General features: G+C 37.0%; 1 protein-coding gene across 13 annotated transcripts in view; it reads left to right on the top strand.

Annotated features, from left to right (window-relative positions):
- Nucleotides 1–17,900, top strand: part of DOCK7 (dedicator of cytokinesis 7) — a 221,215-nt gene that overhangs the window by 127,150 nt on the left and 76,165 nt on the right. For all 13 annotated transcript variants that reach the window (XM_059374958.1, XM_059374957.1, XM_059374955.1 and 10 more), the window contains exons 19-22: nucleotides 3,721–3,807; nucleotides 7,878–8,109; nucleotides 11,752–11,916; nucleotides 13,581–13,750. In XM_059374958.1, coding sequence (XP_059230941.1) covers nucleotides 3,721–3,807; nucleotides 7,878–8,109; nucleotides 11,752–11,916; nucleotides 13,581–13,750 — 654 coding nt within the window. The remainder of the gene's footprint in view (nucleotides 1–3,720; nucleotides 3,808–7,877; nucleotides 8,110–11,751; nucleotides 11,917–13,580; nucleotides 13,751–17,900) is intronic.

The following is a 17,900-nucleotide window of genomic DNA, read 5'->3' as shown; positions in this document are numbered from 1 at the left end:
GTGCCCCTCATTTTTATTTAAAAATTATTTTATTTTAATTCAAGTTATTTAACATATATTTTTAAATATTTTAAGGTATATTCTGTCTAAAAAAAGGAAAAAATTTTAGAACTGTTGGTATTGCAAAATATAAAAAATGAAAATTACATGGATCTACCAAGAATGTACTTAATTAAATTCTGGTGCATCCATGCAATGATGCGGTAGTTTAGAGGAGTAATACAGATTTCAGTAGCCCACCTCAATATTCCAGTAGAACATTCATTCATTCATTGAGAGGGAGAGAGAGAAAATCTCAAGCAGTCTCCGCACCCAGCATGGAGCCTGATGCAGGGGTCATTCTCACAACCATGAAATCATGACCTGCGCCGAAAACATAAGTAGGACACTCTGCCTAGTGAGGCACCAAGGTACCGCCCAACAGAACATTTATAATAAAAATACAAAAACAATGTAGTGACAACCAAACTCACACCTCAGGTACACATCAGTAATGGGGTAGTAAATAGTTTAGAAAATATACATCAAGTTTAGCAAGGTTAACTTTTGAAGGGTAAGAATTGTTAAAGTTTTTATTGAGTATGTCATTATTTTCAGGGTTTCACTCCTGGCCTCACCATTTATTAGTTGTAACCTCAGCTAAGTTTCTTAATCTCTCTGCTAGGGACTGAATTCTGTCTCCCCACCTCATCCCCCCCTATTGCAACCCCCAAATTCATATGTTGATGTTCTAACCCCCAGTGTCCTAGTATTTGAAGATGAGATCTGTGGGAATTAATTAGGTTCAAATAAGTTTTAGATGAGGTCCGGGAGGGTGGGGCCACATGATTAGTGCTTTAAGAAGAGACATCAGAGCCCTCTCACTCAGTCTTGGCTGTGTAAGGGCACAGTAAGAAGGTGGCTGTCTGCAAGCTAGGAAGGATTTCTCACCAGAAACTGACCGTGTTGGCACCTTGATTTTGGAAATCTCATCTCCACACTGTGAGAAAATAACTTTCTGTGGTTTAAGCCACCCAATGTATGCTATTTTGTTATGGCAGCCCAAGCCAACTAAAATATTCTCTGTGCCTGAATTTTCTCATCTGTAAGTTGAGAATAATTAAAGCTTATAAGAAAGGGTACATTGGTGATTAAACAATAGTAGTCTGTAGAGCACTTAGTGTTCTACATGTTTTGCACATGAAAAGTGCTAAAGAAATGTTTGCCAGTATTATGGCATTCCTATTGCCACACTGCTTGTTAGAATTTTAAGACTGCAGTTCATACCTTAGCATGCATCAGAATCCCCTGGGGATTTGTAAGGCCAGCTGTTGAACTTCACGCCCAGAGTCTCTGATGCAGGACATCTGGGTTGGGGCTTGTTTATGTAAATTTCCAACAAGTGCCCAGATGACATTTATTAGACTTTAAGAACCACTATATATTTAGGGGCGCCTGGGTGGCTCAGTGGGTTAAGCCTCTGCCTTTGGCCCAGGTCATGATCCCAGGGTTCTGGGATTGAGCCCCACATCGGGCTCTCTCCTTGGCGGGGAGCCTGCTTCTCCCTCTCTCTCTCTCTCTGCCTACTTGTGACCTCTCTGTCTCTCTCTGTCAAATAAACAAATAAAATCTTAAAAAAAAAAAAGAACCACTATATATTTAAAGCAGTCGGTATTCATTTTATTTGTGTATCCTATTTTTTTTTTTTTTTTTTAGCAGAAAACAAGTGTTTGGGGTTGAAAGAGCTAGTACTATTCTTGCTTTAAATAGTTTTGGATTTACGCACCATCTTTCTTTTATAAAATTTCTTTTTTTCTTTTTTTTTTTTTTAAGATTTTATTTATTTGACAGAGAGAGACACAGGGAGAGAGGGAAAACAAGCAAGGGGAGTAGGAGAGGGAGAAGCAGGCTTCCGGCGCAGCGGGGAGCCCGATGCTAGGTGATCCCAGGACACTGGGATTGTATTATTAGTTGATTTTCTTTTCTACATGTGATAAAAAAATAAAACCATGGGAAAGAAATCTCTAAAATATTTTTTTTTTCGTGACACTTTTATTTTGTCATTTATTTCAAGGATATTTGTAATTGCTTGTTGAAGCTTGTTTTATTATTATTATTTTTTAAAATAATGACAGTTTAGCATCTGTCATCTTCGTGTTTGTTGATTGCCTTTTCTCATTTGAGATTTTTCTGGTTCTTGGTGTGATGCAAGAGTTCTTATTCTATTGAAGAGCTCTTCAGTATTATGTTATGACCTCATCTTATTTAAGCCTTAGGTTTTTAGCAGCAGGGGGAGGCACTATTGCCACATTCCTGCAACAGGTAAAGGTTCACATTCCTCACTCTGCTGTGGTTTTAGGGTGCTTCTTAATGTTTAGAGGTGGGATTTCAGGCTCCCCACCAGACCTCTGCTGACACGTCCCTATATGTGAGGAGGAAGGGGCACCTTGGTACTGCTCCCTGCTTGACTTCCACTGATACCACAGTTGGTGGGGGTACTTGTTACCACTGGGCTGGGACCAGTTTCCATCTCTGTCTTCTCTGATACCAACCAATGGGGGTGGGTTCGGGAATCCGGGCACCTCATTACAGCCAGCTGAGGGTGGACACCTGCACTCCCTACTCAGACTGTGGAGGAGGGGTGGGGCTGCAACTTGTTTCCTTGAGTTTGGCCAGAGTAGGGCAGTTGTTGGCTTTGATTAGAGAGAGCAGGCTTCTTTAGGAGCTTGTTTTTGTCAACTCCTTTTGGTGTTTCTGGGTTGCCAGCTTCTCTTGCACCTAATCCAGGATCGGTGAGGCAAAAATAAAACCCAGGAAACACTACTTTTTATTTCCTTACATCCCGAGGTCCCTAGTCGTTTGCATTCTTCTTTCTACCTTTCAGTGTTTATTTTGTGTATCATATTCAGGGTTTTCAGCTGTATTTAGCAGGAGGAATAGAGAGAAGTGGGTATTCTTTTTAAAGATAACTTTATGATCTAAATTTAATAAACATTCCTACCAATTTATATCAGAAAAGTTTTCTAACCCTTATAACAGAATTCCTTTGCTGTGAATATTTTATAGCCTTATTAAAACAAAATAAGCATTTTTATAAGAAAAAATATTTTAAACTGTTAAAATGATACTGTAGATATGAATATATTGATATGAAGAGAGATTCATAATATAGCATGTGAAAAACAGGTTCAAATAATGTTTTATATAAACTAAGCAAGGGTAGAGTGTATATAAAAATACATGTGCACAGAGGAGTTGGAGTGATATAAAGGGGTATGTCTTTGGGGAGATAGAATTTTGACTGTATATTTTCTGCTCTTTCCTCCTTTTAATTCTCTTGTAAGAAACAGTGACTTTGTGGGCACCTGGGTGGCTCAGTGGGTTAAGCCACTGCCTTCAACTCAGGTCATGATCTCGGGGTCCTGGGATCGAGTCCCGCATCGGGCTCTCTGCTTGGCAGAGAGCCTGCTTCCTCCTCTCTCTCTCTCTCTGCCTGCCTCTCTGCCTACTTGTGATCTTTCTCTGTCAGATAAATAAATTCTTTAAAAAAAAAATCAAAACAGTGACTTTGTAATAATGAAATAAAAGCTTTACATTCATTTACAGTGTTTAAAAATATATTTCCACAGGACTTTTTTTTCTCATTGAGGTATTATAATTTTTTTTGTTTTCAGAATTTCTAATCAACTTAAATATCTGTGATCATTACATTTAATATATTTAATATTTACTATCTTATAGGTTCCTCTACCTGGCATGAAATGGGTAGATAATCACAAAGGTGTTTTTAATGTTGAAGTTGTTGCTGTTTCATCTATTCATACACAAGTAAGTAAGTTTTAATTTTATTATCAATTTTCACTTGAATGAACATACTTGTCTAGTACTTATATCAGTTTCATTATCTGCAGTAACTTATGGGATTATGTATCAGACAGTTTAAATTTAGAAGTTACTTTTTAATCCACTGAGCCACCCAGGCACCCTAGAAGTTACTTTTTAAAGGAATTAACCAAGGCCTTTTAATATCCATAAGCAAACTTTTTGCTCTTCAAAATGTCACTATCTTCATTTTGAAAATTCAGTGGCTTTCTTTTTTTTAATATAAGTGTCTGATACATTGCAGAATTAAGAGTTAAAAACCATCATCCAACCTATTTTATTCCTCATAGACTCAGATATTTCAAATGGTAAGAGTTTTTAGGGATTATTTGCTCTATATTCTTTACTGTTTATCTGGACTATGCCAGGCTCTCCTCAAAGCCTGTATATTTAATCTTTCTTTAGCTGGAATACGTCCCTCCTGATATGTACTTCTTTTCAGTAAGACTTCTGCATACCTCAGGCCTTTCCTGGGGACTTATAGAAAAATTTTTGTTTATTTATTTGAGAGAGAAAGAGAGAGAGTGTATGAGCACACAGAGGGAGAAGCAGACTCCCTGCTGAGCAGGGAGCCTGAAGTGGGGCTTGATCCCAGGACCCCTGGGATCATGACCTGAGCCGAAGGCAGAGGCATTAACCCACTGAGCCACCCAGGCATCCCTAGCTGGTAATTTCTAACCTGAATTGGAAAGATGAGAGAAGTAAATTTGGTTGCATGCTAAGAGAGATTATGGAGATGACTTTGGAGCTATAGTGAGTTTATTTTTGAGCCTGTTGGGTTTGAAGTGCCTCTGTACTTCAGATAAAAATACCCGAAAGCAGTTGTAATTAATTTCAAGTTTAACATTGAAGGTGGCAGAGTAAAGTGATAGCTGAAACTATACTGGTGAGTGATTATCCAGGGAGAAAATGTAGAGTGAGAAGGGGCAAGTGTTTAAAATGGAATTCAACTTGAAAAGGGAAGGGGCGGTATACAGGGACTTCCAAGGCCACGCTCAAGTTCAAGGATTTTCTAGCAGAACTCACAGGACCCAGCATGTAGTCATATTCACAGCAATGATTTATTTTAGTGAAAGATAAAATAGAATTGGCTAAGGGAAAAGGGGTCAAGTCCACAGGAAAGAAAGCACAAGCTTCCAAGATCTTCTCCTGGTGGAGTCCCATAGGGTGAGTGGAAGCAGCATGTATGAAATGTCTGCCAGGGAAGCTCATTGATTAGAGACTTAGTTCCCAGGACTTTTACTATAGGTTGTAACATAGGCACCCTCTGCCTATCACATACCAAAATTCTTGATTCCCAGAAGGAAAGCATGTTTTCAGCATAAAGCATATTGTTTGCACAAACAATTTAGGCATGGTGAATTGTCCCCTCTCAGTTGGAAGTCTCTTGAAATCCAAGTTCCCAGATGCCATCCAAGGATCAGTTGTGTAAGCTGGTCTTTCAAATGATAGTAGCTTGCTATGTTAACTCTTTTCTGCAGTGAAGTAGGGAAAAGTAAGACCAAGAACCTCTGTTTTAAAACAACAACAACAAAAGGTAGTAGTAGATTTTAGCATTATACAGGTAGCTCCCAGTAAAAGAGTGGCTCCAGTGGAGTTTTTCCCTTTCTGATACTGGATGTGTTCTGTTTCCTATAGTCTTTACCCTTTTGATGAGATTGATGTTATATGAGAGAGAGGAAAGGAAGCGTAACATAAACGAGGCCCACCGGGACTACAGCTGAATTTATGGTAGTTTTGTTTCTCAAACTAGATGGCAGTTACGTTGGTATTTACCATCTTACTTGCAGTCTCTTCTTAAATGTCCCAAATCAATCCTATACACAAGACTGGTGACAGAGGGCGTTACATTTTAAAATTTATACGCAAGCGCTCCATGATGTTTTGGATGTTTCTATCTAGATCTTAGGAGGTAGGGACGGTCATTAACCCCATCTCACAGATGAGAAAGCTGAGCCCTGTGTCTGCCACTACACAGCCAGGAGGTGGTAGGAGATAGGATTCAAACCTAGGTGTGTTTTGGAATCCCAAGCTCACAACTACCACACCAAGACTAATCGCTGGGAAACAACTAAATACACACCAAGAAGGGAGTGGGTCAACGCATTCTGATCATGTGGCAATTGCATGTCACACCGTGATGGGAGCTGGGAGTATTGTAGTGGGCAAGAAGACGTAGACCTTCCAAGTTCCTGAGTGCCAGTTGTAGGCACTGTGGGACATAAACCAGGGAAGGGAAAGGAGGGAGTCATGGAAGGCTGCCAACAGCAAAATTAAACTGTTATATCAAAGCATGCAAAATTAATCTATGGTGACAGAATACAGTTGTAAAAGTAAAAAAAATTGATGTTACATTTATACTGTTAAAATGTATTCTTTCCCTTAATAGTATCATATTTTCTTAAGTATAAAAATAGATTATTCTTCATGACTTTTTAATTCCTATTGTCATTACTAGTTTTCTTTTTGGAGTTGGTGGTATATTTATCTTTTGCTCCTGAGTTTGTTTTTGTAGAGGTGGATACAGGTGTTGTCTTAAGGTGACAAAGAAGGATTGGGGCAAAATATATTATAGAGATGATTTAGAATCTGTGAATGTTGGAGAAGATAAAGTGGAAGTATCTACCTTGTAGCACTTTGGCATTCACTGACATGATGAGTAATACTCAAGATTTTATAAACTTTTGCCACTATGTAAGACAATTTCATCATGTATGCCTTCTTAAAAGGATCAACTGAACACAGTGTTTCTTATGATGTTTTATACTATGCTTGTAGCTCTTTAAAATTTACTGGATATCAATAATTTTTGTATTCATTTAAATCCTACCTATCAAATCAGAACAGTATTAGAACTATAAATGTGAATGAAGCTGTTCAGCATTATTGTCTTAAAGTTCATTTTCATTATTAACTAAGTAAAAGTCTTCCCGGAGTTCCAGCCGACTTCTCATATCTCCGTGGACAGTGCTGTGTACCCAGTCACCACTGTACACGTCTCATCAGTAGGGATAGAGCAGGCTGGGGGAGCAAGCATCTGCCCTGGGACTGGGCACATGATTGCTTTAAATAAGACTGTGGTTCTGTTAGTGTAGGAGGAGGTTAAATAGTAGCAGTCAGAATGTAGTCAGGAGATGGAAATTGCCAGTAATTCGAATGGAGTCAGTTTAGATACAAATAATTGTTAACTGGGTTAAAGGTAATTCACTACTAAATGGGGTAAAAGAAAATTTTGTGGTTCTAATAGAGAGCAGTTGCAGAAAGTGATAAGGAAAGAACTTAGAAACCTAGAGGAGGATCCTGAAGGCGAAGAATCAGACCTCCAAAGAGAAGACACTGCAGCTTCAGGCACACGTTGCCTGCCATGTTAGGGTGTGGAGGGTACCTGCTAGCGGACAGGAGCCACCATTGCTGCTGTGAACACTGTTGTCACATCCCTCACCTTTGAACTCCAGCGTTCGCATCTGCTAGCTGCCATTGGGAAAACAGAAAAGAAGAAAGAGGGCTGTTTCTTGTACCCTCTGGTTGAGCTGTAGCCACAGGCCAGCTGACAAAGATGAAATGCAATTCAGAGAGCCAGCTTCGGTATTACAAACTGTGGCAAAGATTGTGGGTTTGGATGGAGCTGAGTCGTAATAAATTGATAAGGGACAGAGGCCTTGTATGAACAGACCTGCACAATCATTAAGTTCTAAAACAGTAAGATGGTCTCACACTGGGAGAAAAAAAAATCCTTAATTAGTATCAGTAGAGTTCTGAGTAATCAGTAGTGTTCAAAATGGCCACTTTACAATAATAAATGAGAATAGGTATAGTGTTTAATTGGAAACAGTGTTTGTATATATTTATGTTCTTTTTTGCATTACTGATTTACATGAGCTATTTTATATTATATAAAATGTTTTACATATTTTATATGTGCTATTTTATATAATATATTTTATATTTATCTGGTCCAAATTTGGGGGAATTAACAGTTGTAATTGGTTAATGCTTTTGTTCATTCTTTGTTTCAGGATCCTTATCTTGATAAATTTTTTGCTCTGGTCAATGCTCTGGATGAACACATGTTCCCAGTCCGAATTGGAGACATGCGAATCATGGAAAATAACTTAGAAAATGAATTGAAGAGCAGTATTTCGGCATTGAATTCATCTCAGTTGGAACCAGTGGTCCGATTTCTTCATCTTCTGCTTGATAAACTGATACTTTTAGTTGTTAGACCTCCTGTCATTGCTGGCCAGATAGGTAATTTTTACTTAATGTTTGGGGAATTAGGAGGTTTGTAACTTGGTATTTCTGGATTTTGCAGAAATAGAATCACTTACTGTTTGTTATCTATAAGGACTGTGTTTGATTTGGGGAAGCAGAGGGCACGGTATTTCTGATTCCAGAAAGTAACTTCCTTTTGTTTGTTTTTATAAAATGTTCCAATGTGCCATATAGAGTTGAGCTTAGATTATGGAAACAAATTCATTTATCCACTTACAAATATTGATGAAGCACTTACTATGTGCCAGACACGGATAGGCTCTGTCCAAGCCTTAGTTCTTGATTTTAAGGCTCTCAGAGACTATTCTGGAAAACGGGCAAACAGATAAATTATTTTGCTTTTTACATGATGTTTGATTTACCTAGCCTACATTTTTACTCATCTGCTATCCTCTATTTAAGATAGCTCTTCTTTTCTTCATTGACTGAAAATCTTTATTCTCTTTTTCTTCTGTGTTATTCTGGAATTAGAAGTATTCCTGTTTCCCACTATCTTTCGAAGATTTGTTCCTCTGCTTTTGCTAATAGCTTCCACCCACATCCTTCAAAGTAGTTGAGTTTGTATGAAAAACACATTATAAAAATCTGTGTTAAATGGTTGAACAAAGGAGAGGAGTGTTCAGCTCCTTGGAATTTTATTTTATTATATTTATTTTTATATTTTTAATTTTTAAAGTTTTTCAAAATTTATTTTTATTGTATTCAGCTAGCCTGCATATAGTACATCATTCGTTTTTGATGTAGTGAGTTGTGTATAACCCCCAGTGCTCATCATCACATATGTCTTCCTTAATGCCCATCAACCAGTTACCCCATCCCCCCACCCCCTCCCTTCTGTAACCCTCAGTTTGGTTCCCAGGATCTCTCATGGTTTGTCTCCCTCTCTGATTTCTTCCCATTCAGTTTTCCCTCCCTTCCCCTATGGTCCTCTGTGCTGTTGCATATGTTCCACATATCAGTGAAACGGTATGATAATTGTCTTTCTCTACTTTAGGGGAGACTTGTTAGTAGAGGTGATCCTTGGATCAAACATTTGAAGATGAGTAGGAGTCTGACAGGCAAATAACTAGTCCAAGGAGATGAAATAGTATGTATATGGTATACAGACAGATAAGTGAACTGAGAAATTTAGGGGGAATTATAAGTGGTCATAAATTGGAGGATTGGTGATTAATGATGATATTGGCAGTGAGGGAGATGAAGTGGGATCTTCTATGACACTTTCAGGAATTGGGACTGTTATTCTGTAAGGAATCAATAGCTTTTGAAGGGTCTGGTCTTAATTGGGGAAATATTGTAACCCAGTTTGGCTTTTATAAAGATGAGTGTGCTATGGGCAGATGGGTTGAAAGTGAGAAAATCTGGAGGCAAAAAGACAAATTAGGAATCTTGCAGAATTTCATACAACAAACTATGGGGTCCTGCCAAAATAGGAGGTGACAATGAGAGAAGAGGGGCGGGTTAAGAAATACTGAGGAGTTGTTGCATAGCGTATTGTCACAGGAGTCCTAGGAGAGGGTTTTAAGAAAAAAATTCAGCACCATTCATTTTTGTAGATTATGTAAGTAAGATAATAATGTAATAGTAACAGACATTTGCACTTACTATATGCCATCAATACTGCTATGTGCTTTATTCATAGTAATGTATGAAATGCTCACAACTGTGGAGGTATTATTACCACTGTCTCACAAATAAGTAGAGTGATGAACACAGTGCTTGAAAATTTGCCTCAGGATTCAGACCCAAGCATCTGACGCTAGAATCTCAGTCTTATTTACTAAAGAAGTGTCCAGTGGTGAAACTAATAAGAGTTTTAGTCAAATAGTGAAAGTAGAAACCAATTTATAGAGAATTAAGTAGTGCATAGTACCAAGTAGTGCATAGTATATGATGAAAGGAATACAAAACTTACACACTGTTTTTTAAACAAATTAGAAGAGGAAGGAGGGTTGACTGTGGCATAAGAATGGAATCATTTGAGCATGTTTATGTGCTTTGAGAAACTAGTGGAGAGGGGAGAAAAATATAAGAGGCACTGAAAGATTTAATTAATGAAGCAAGCCTGTAGGAAAAAAGTCAAGTGATCATTGTTATATAGGAGAGGAGCACTGCTTTCGTTGGTAGGGAAATTAAAATGGTTTCAGATTGGATAAATTTGTAGTACAAAGGTGAGGACTTTAATACTTTATAAATTTGTACTGGGAGATAAAAAGCAAAATATTCTGAGAAGGGGCTAAAGTGGGCCTGAGTTTTGAGAATTGGTGGACCTCATGGTTTGGAATAGCTACTATGAGGAAAAGGAAAAGGGATTTAAGCAGGAACACAGCCCACTTAAGCCTCTGCATCTCTAGTTTCTTTTCTAGTTCAGTATATATAGATTAATTGTCCTACATGACCACTTTTTTTTTTTTTAAGATTTTTATTTCTTTGAGAGGAACAGAGCATGAGGGGGGGTGGGGATGGTGATGGGAGGGGCAGGGGGAGAAGGAGAAGCCTTGAGTAGGGAGCCCAGCAGGAGGCTTCATCCCAGGATGCTGAGATCATGACCTGAGCTGAAGGCAGATGTTGAACTGACTGAGCCACCCAGACACCCCTTCCTACCTCACCACTTTATCGGATTATTCCACTTTTAGGAAAATTTAATTGGCCTTATTTCTGTGCATAATTTCGTGTCTTGATTGAATAAATCAGACTCTGAGGCTTAATTGCCCAGAATGGCTGTTTGTTTTATAAATTTATTTAGTGCGATACCAGAATTTCCCGAACTTTGCAAAATTCTCATTATGTACTCACTTGAATGACTGGGTAGATATTCCTTAGCCTGACATTGAAAATGCCATACCATCTTACCTCAGCTTGTTCCTCTAGGTGCCCAATTCTTTTACCAATTCACTTGTGTCAGTCATGATGCTTATTCGCTATCCTCTTTTCTTAGTATTTTAAGTTGCTATTTTTTTAAAATTTTTTATTTTTTTAAAAGATTTATTTATTTGACAGAAATCACAAGTAGGCAGAGAGGCAGGCAGAGATGGGGGGTGGGGCAGGCTCCCTGCTGAGCACAGAACCCGATAACGGGGCTCGATCCTAGGACCCTGAGATCATGACCTGAGCTAAAGGCAGAGCCTTTAACCCACTGAGCCACCCAGGTACCCCATTAAGTTGATATTTTTAATAATCTGTTACATTGTTAATATTTTTTTAAGCAAGAGTAACACGTGCTTATTGTATGTTACTTGGGTTTTCAGAGTCTTAAACAAGAAGTGACTTTTCAGAGGTGATACAGAAGATAGATGTCTTTTTTTTTTTATGTGCTGTGTATTGTTTTACAAAATAATAGGTACCTGTTGGTTGAGGTTCTGTTTTTTAACTGAGCAAACCTATACAGTTTTCATGTTAAATTAGTAAAATAAGTATTTTGAAATTTTGTGTAGAAAAGTAATTTGGTTCACCTAATTAATACAAGATATCATTAAAAACAACCTCAAATATCATTTTTATACACTTACTGTGCACAATCACTATACTTAACACATACAGAGATGACAAAACCTTGATCTCTTTGGAATTTACAGTTTAAAAACATTAATACAAAAATGTGTTCCTCCCTCTTAAAAGTTAATTTAGGTCAAGCATCCTTTGAAGCCATGGCATCAATTATAAATCGGCTCCACAAAAACTTGGAAGGAAATCATGACCAGCATGGCAGGAACAGCCTTCTTGCCTCATACATCTATTACGTTTTTCGCCTACCAAATACTTATCCTAATTCACCATCACCAGGTATTTTATTCCTTTTACTTGGAGATTCTCTTGCATAGACTGTATGTTCATGGCCAGTTTGAAATAATCTCATAGTCCCAGTGGGATGCATTCATTCAACAGCAAGTGTTTATTAAGTGCCTGCTGAGTAGCATGGCCTATGCTAGGTGCTGGATAATTATTTTACATCTTCAGGCATCATTATTTATATAGATTCCTTTAATTTGAATTAGAGCTTGGTTGAATTAATTCTTGGAAACCTTGAAAATAAGTTCTTTGTCTCTGGAAGCATTTTATCATTCCTTGTTTTGATGAGATAAATAGAATGTTAATTTGTCATTTGGAATGTTGACATTAAAGATGAAATAGGGTGGCTTAGTTCCCTGATAACTTTGTGAAACCTACAATAATGTAAAAGGATATTCTCTAGAAAAGTCCTGATCTCTTCATGGTCAGTGAAATAATACATCCTTTGTGAGTATCAGCGCCCAAAGTGGTTACTTGGTTTTATATGACATTGGTGGTAGTGTGGTGGTGGGGTGGAGGGATGTCTCAGTTTCAATAACTCTTTAGTTGTTAGTTAATGATTATGTTGTGCGTACCTTTCAATCTGCTCACACATTTGTATGAATCATCATTCATCACTAATGCTAATGGTAAGTGTCCTTTTCCAGCTGTTGGCAACATTAATAATGATGATAACTACATATGACATTGATTATGAAAACTAGACATAATAGTAATCTGGCTCTAAGTTTTAGCTCATTTTATTTCTTAATTGCAAAAAGAGAAGTTATTGACTCATATTCTGGGTTATTCTCTCGATTTTTTAAAATTATAATACTTGAGGCTCTGAAGTTGTATTGTGGATATGTACAATATTCCTCCATTTTACCCTTTCATTCAGTACACTGTTAGAATTCCACAGATTTTACAAAACATCTTTTTTACATGCTGACCTGAAAGACTGTGTAAATCAGTTACTTGACAGGAGTGTGTCATTTGCAAATATGAAGGATTTTTTTAAGAAAATGGGGATAAATTATGGTTACAATTGCTGGGTATTTTTATATTCATAGAATATGTTGAATGATGGTTGAATATAGTTGATTTTAAACGGAGGAATTCTTGCTTTTATAACTCGGGCTCTTAGAATTGTGTGGAGAATACATACATAAGTATATCATAAGGATGCCATTTTGGTATAGTTCAGATTGTCATTGATGAAGATGCAGAAACAAAACACAGTCTCATTCAAGAGATGTTGACAGTAAATTGGCTGTCTTCCAGTGACCGTGTATCAGGACAGAGTAGGAGGGGTGGGAAAAAGGAAGAGCCATCAGCCAGAGCATTTCGAGTCCTAGATACACTCATATCTGAAGAGAAAGAAATGTATATATGTGTGTGTTTTCTATCTTGTTTTTTATTGTACATTTAATATATAATCAGAAACATTGACAAGGTAGTGACTTTATCATTGCCATGTGGTTTTGTCAACTGCTGTAAAATAGGAAATCTTGGGGTAGCTGTCATTGTTTTGAGGTTTTTTTTTAATTTATAGTATTTTTCATTTAGAAATAATTCATTATTTATGTGGAATTTTGCACAGTGGCAGAGATTTTTCCAGGTCCTTTCCTGACTAATTTTCTTTGTTTAATTATGTGCTATTTTATATACAACTCTAGGTCCTGGGGGTTTGGGAGGATCAGTGCATTATGCCACAATGGCTAGATCTGCTGTGAGACCTGCAAGCCTTAATTTAAATCGTTCTCGGAGCCTTAGTAATAGTAATCCAGATATATCTGGGACTCCCACGTCACCAGATGATGAAGTACGGTCAATCATCGGCAGTAAGGTAAACTGAAGAAAATATACATTTGGTTTTTGGTTTATGGAAAGTGAGAAATGCCCGATTTTAATTTATTAATTTTAAAATGTTTTTGGGTTAGTAACAGGTAAGACATTGTACCTTTCAATCAGTCTGCACTAAGTGCCTCATGTTTCTATTAATTAAGCTTGCTGTTACAAACTGGTTTGTGCAGTCTGCTCAAGGAAATCTGCCAAATTAAGAAATTTGTCCAGGATGACCAGTCCATATAGCACTTTTGTCTGTATGGTACTCCATCCTGTGAAAAATGATTAATTTCCTGTAGAACTCAAGAGACCTGACTGCTGTGTAGAAGGGACATCACATCATTGATTTAAAATATGACCCTCCATCCTTTCTCTGAAAAATATCAAGACCATTGATTAGCCTTGATTGGTAATAGAGCTGCCTTTCAGTGGAAAACTCTATATAAAGATGCCCCAGAGCTTGAAAAATATGATTTATTTAATGATGATTAATGATTATTCCAGGTAACAAGTGAGAGGCTAGCTAGTATAAGATCTTACTGTATTTTATTTACAGCATCTTTATTAATGCCACCTAAAAAATTAAGGAATAGTTTTTACCTTTTTATAGGTAATATTCAAGAATAACTCCAAATTTAAACAAGCTGGAAAAAAATAGTAAGACTTAGGCCAGTAAATCATTTTATATACAAATGTATAAAAGACCATTTCAGATGTATTTTTTGCTGTTGGAAAGGAGGAAGATACCATTGCTGCAGAATCACAGCCAACTTTTCTTTGGCACTTTTAGTCTGTTGACTAAGATCTAAGGAAGAATTAATAAATATGTTCTAGCCTCTGTGTTTCACCCTCAGCCTGAATTACAGTATTTCTTTTTTTTTTTTCCAACAATCTTGGTTTGTTACATGAAATACTTGAACATTGACAAAAACATCGGGTCTTCTATCTGTTCATATAGCTATAGAAATTTTACATTCAGAAGCTTCTAATGAACTTAAGCATTGCTCTTTTAAAGTAACAAGTAATTTGTAAAGTAATTGCCACAGATCAAAAATATATTTTGTAGTCTATTTCAAATAACAAACATGGATTTTAGTAACTTACAGATCCATACAGACCTTATTCTAGTTAAACGACTTTCACTTTTTGTGAACTCCCTGAGAGTGATGTGCAAATGCCTGTATGTGGGCTTGTGCAAAAGTAACCTGAGTAACACAGCAACTGTCAAAGGGAAGGCTCCTGCGCCCTTCCCCCCCATATATTTCCATCTTTAGGAAAAGAACTCAGATTTTTTTTTTAATCCTTGTATTCATTCTTGAATGTATCTCATTTTAATAGAGCTAGTATTTAGGATTATTTGTATACTATAAATATAATTCTTCTGTAGAATGAATCTGACTTGTGAATAAGAAATTTTCCTGTTAAAGAGCTACAGACATGGACACTGGGGAGGGTATGTGCTATGGTGACTGCTGTGAAGTGTGTAAACCTGGTAATTCACAGACCTGTACCCCTGGGGCTAATAATACATTATATGTTTATAAAAAAAGTTTAAAATTAAAAAAAAAAAAAGAGCTACGGAGATGAAAAAGACACCATTGTCCTCAAGGTTCTACTTTTAAAATGCCTCTTAACTTCTATAAGATTTGCATTATGTCTCATCTAGCATAATTCTAGAGTTTTCCTTTATATGGTGTATTGGACAGATGATAACATCAAACTTTAGAACAAAGGTTTACATATATTTGAATAATTATTTGCCTTTTTTCATGTAGTTCATAGAATGAGACATGATGACATTAACTTGTGCTGATATGTAGTATCTATATAATTACATAAACTTCTGAGAAAGCTATCGTAAGATGAGAATGTGTTTCTATCATAGCCCCTTTCTAGTCAAGTTTTGTTTAAATGGATTTTGTGTTTCCTCTTGGAAAATTTTTGATAGTTACTTTATTTTGGAATATCATTTAGTCATAATCACTAATAGTGTGTATAATTTTATCTCATTGTTAAAATCATAAGGAATCTGAAGTTTCTGACTTCATTGGTCTGGAAATTCAAGAAACTCTGTGTGTGTGTGTGTGTGTGTGTGTGTGTGTGTGAGAGAGAGAGAGAGAGAGAGAGAGAGACAGAGAACAAGACAGAGAAAGCACGCACGTGTGAGCAAGCACCAGTAGGGGAAGGGTCAGAAGGAAAGGGAGAAGCCGACTCCCTGCTGGTCATACCCTAGATGTTGTCATTACTAATAACGTTAAACCTCACAATCTCAGTTTCATGAATTGTGTTCTCTATTAGCTCCAGTTTTTCTCTCTAGTACCTCAACTCCCAGCACTTTTCTGTAATGTCCCATCACTTGATCTAATGACCTTTCACTGTGTCTCAATCCCTTAATGTTCTTTCTTCCAATCTAGCTAGCTTAAACTCTATGACCAATCTTTTTTTTTTTTTAAAGATTTGTGTATTTATTTTAGAGAGTGAGAGAGTGCACACACAAGTGAGGGGAGGGGTGGAGGAAGAGGGGAAGAGAGGCAGAGATGCAGACTCCCTGCTGAGCACAGAGCCTGACTCAGGACTCTGTCCCAGGCTTGTCCCAGGCTCGTGAGATCATGACCTGAGCCAAAATCAAAAGCCAGACGCCCAACTGGCTGAGCCACCCAGGTGCCGCTCCATGACCCGTCATTATAGTTATCCCTATTATAATTAAATCTCAATTGCCTTATCCTTCTCCCATTTCATTTTACTTGCTTAACCAAATCTCATACCATAGTTGAACCCAGTCATCCATCTGTGCCATGTTGGCACCTGTGCTAATGAACATGACTTGAGAAGTATCATTATTGGTCTCATTTGAAATGAAAAGCCATGGAGCTCAAGAGAGCTCTCAATGCTTTTGGGCAGTTATGCTATATTTTTTTTATTCCAGTTACTTTTCCCATTCTCCCAGAAAAAGATTTCGTGCCTTTCAAGCCCCACATTGGATGTAAAGATTACTTAAAAAAATAAATAAATAACTTTAGATTATATCATTCCTCTGAGCAAGATAATCCTGTGACTAACTCCTTCTCCTCCTTTAAGCCTTTATTCAGAGGACTACCTTCTCAATGAGGTCTACTCTGACCACCTTACTTAAATGTATAACCTGGGCTGCTTTCTCTTTAGTCTTATCGTGGGGGCTTCTGATCGCCTCATTCTCTGTCTCATAACATTTACTGCCTTTTAATGTAGCATATAATTTAGTTATTAATTATTATTTGGTCTTTGTTTACCTTACCTTTATCACAGTATGAGCTCCATGAGGACAGGCATAGTTGCTGAATGATAAAACCTAAGCACCCATGGTGGCCAGCGTATTGAAGCTGCTCGATAGATACTCAGTGAATGAATGTTAGTGAGGATGGCGAGAATAAACTCCTCCATTAAGAGTTATGTTTGGTTTGCCTTCTTGCTGTCAGGGTTAATTATGTGTTTAATGATCAGAAGACATTTGGTCTTATATTTTGTTCTTTAATATAAAATGCAGAGCTCCTAAAATTCAAGAATACTTAACATCAGTAGGATTTTATTACTCTGATGACTGTAAAATCAGATTTGCGAGATTTTCTTCATAATTATTCTTGCCAAAACCAACCTCTTTGCCCTAGCAATGTTCTTTTAACATTCAATTATGTAAATATATGATTATGACAAGTTTGAATTTTATTGTGTTTAAACAAATGCCAGTGCAATTTTACGTGAATATGTAGTTTCTTTGTAATACATTATCTCCTGTTTTTAAATTTAACCTTGAGAGCTTACTGTATGATAGGCACTATGCTGAGGACTAGTGGATACAAAGCCAAAACTTTGAATTCTAACAGCAGTGTTGATGTCAAATCAAATACAATATGAGCCTTGCTCAAGGAAGGAGCCTATCTATATTTAAGGGACAAAATAATGTTACAGAGATGTGACAGAAACAAAAGCTCTTTCATGCACATGTGCACACACTTGGTTAATCTGTTCTGTTCATTGGAGATCAGTAAACATAGTTCTAACATTAGTAAATATCAGTGATGAATTTGCTTAACTAAGTTAAGATATAATTCTTAGCTTTGTAACACTTAAATTGTGGCAATTATTTGCTTTACAAAATAATGGGCCATGGGTTT

The sequence above is a fragment of the Mustela nigripes genome, chromosome 14, assembly GCF_022355385.1.
Source record: "Mustela nigripes isolate SB6536 chromosome 14, MUSNIG.SB6536, whole genome shotgun sequence".
Classification (NCBI taxonomy): domain Eukaryota; kingdom Metazoa; phylum Chordata; class Mammalia; order Carnivora; family Mustelidae; genus Mustela; species Mustela nigripes.
The sequence above is the reverse complement of the archived record's forward strand: the minus strand, read 5'-3'. Positions and strand labels throughout refer to the sequence as shown.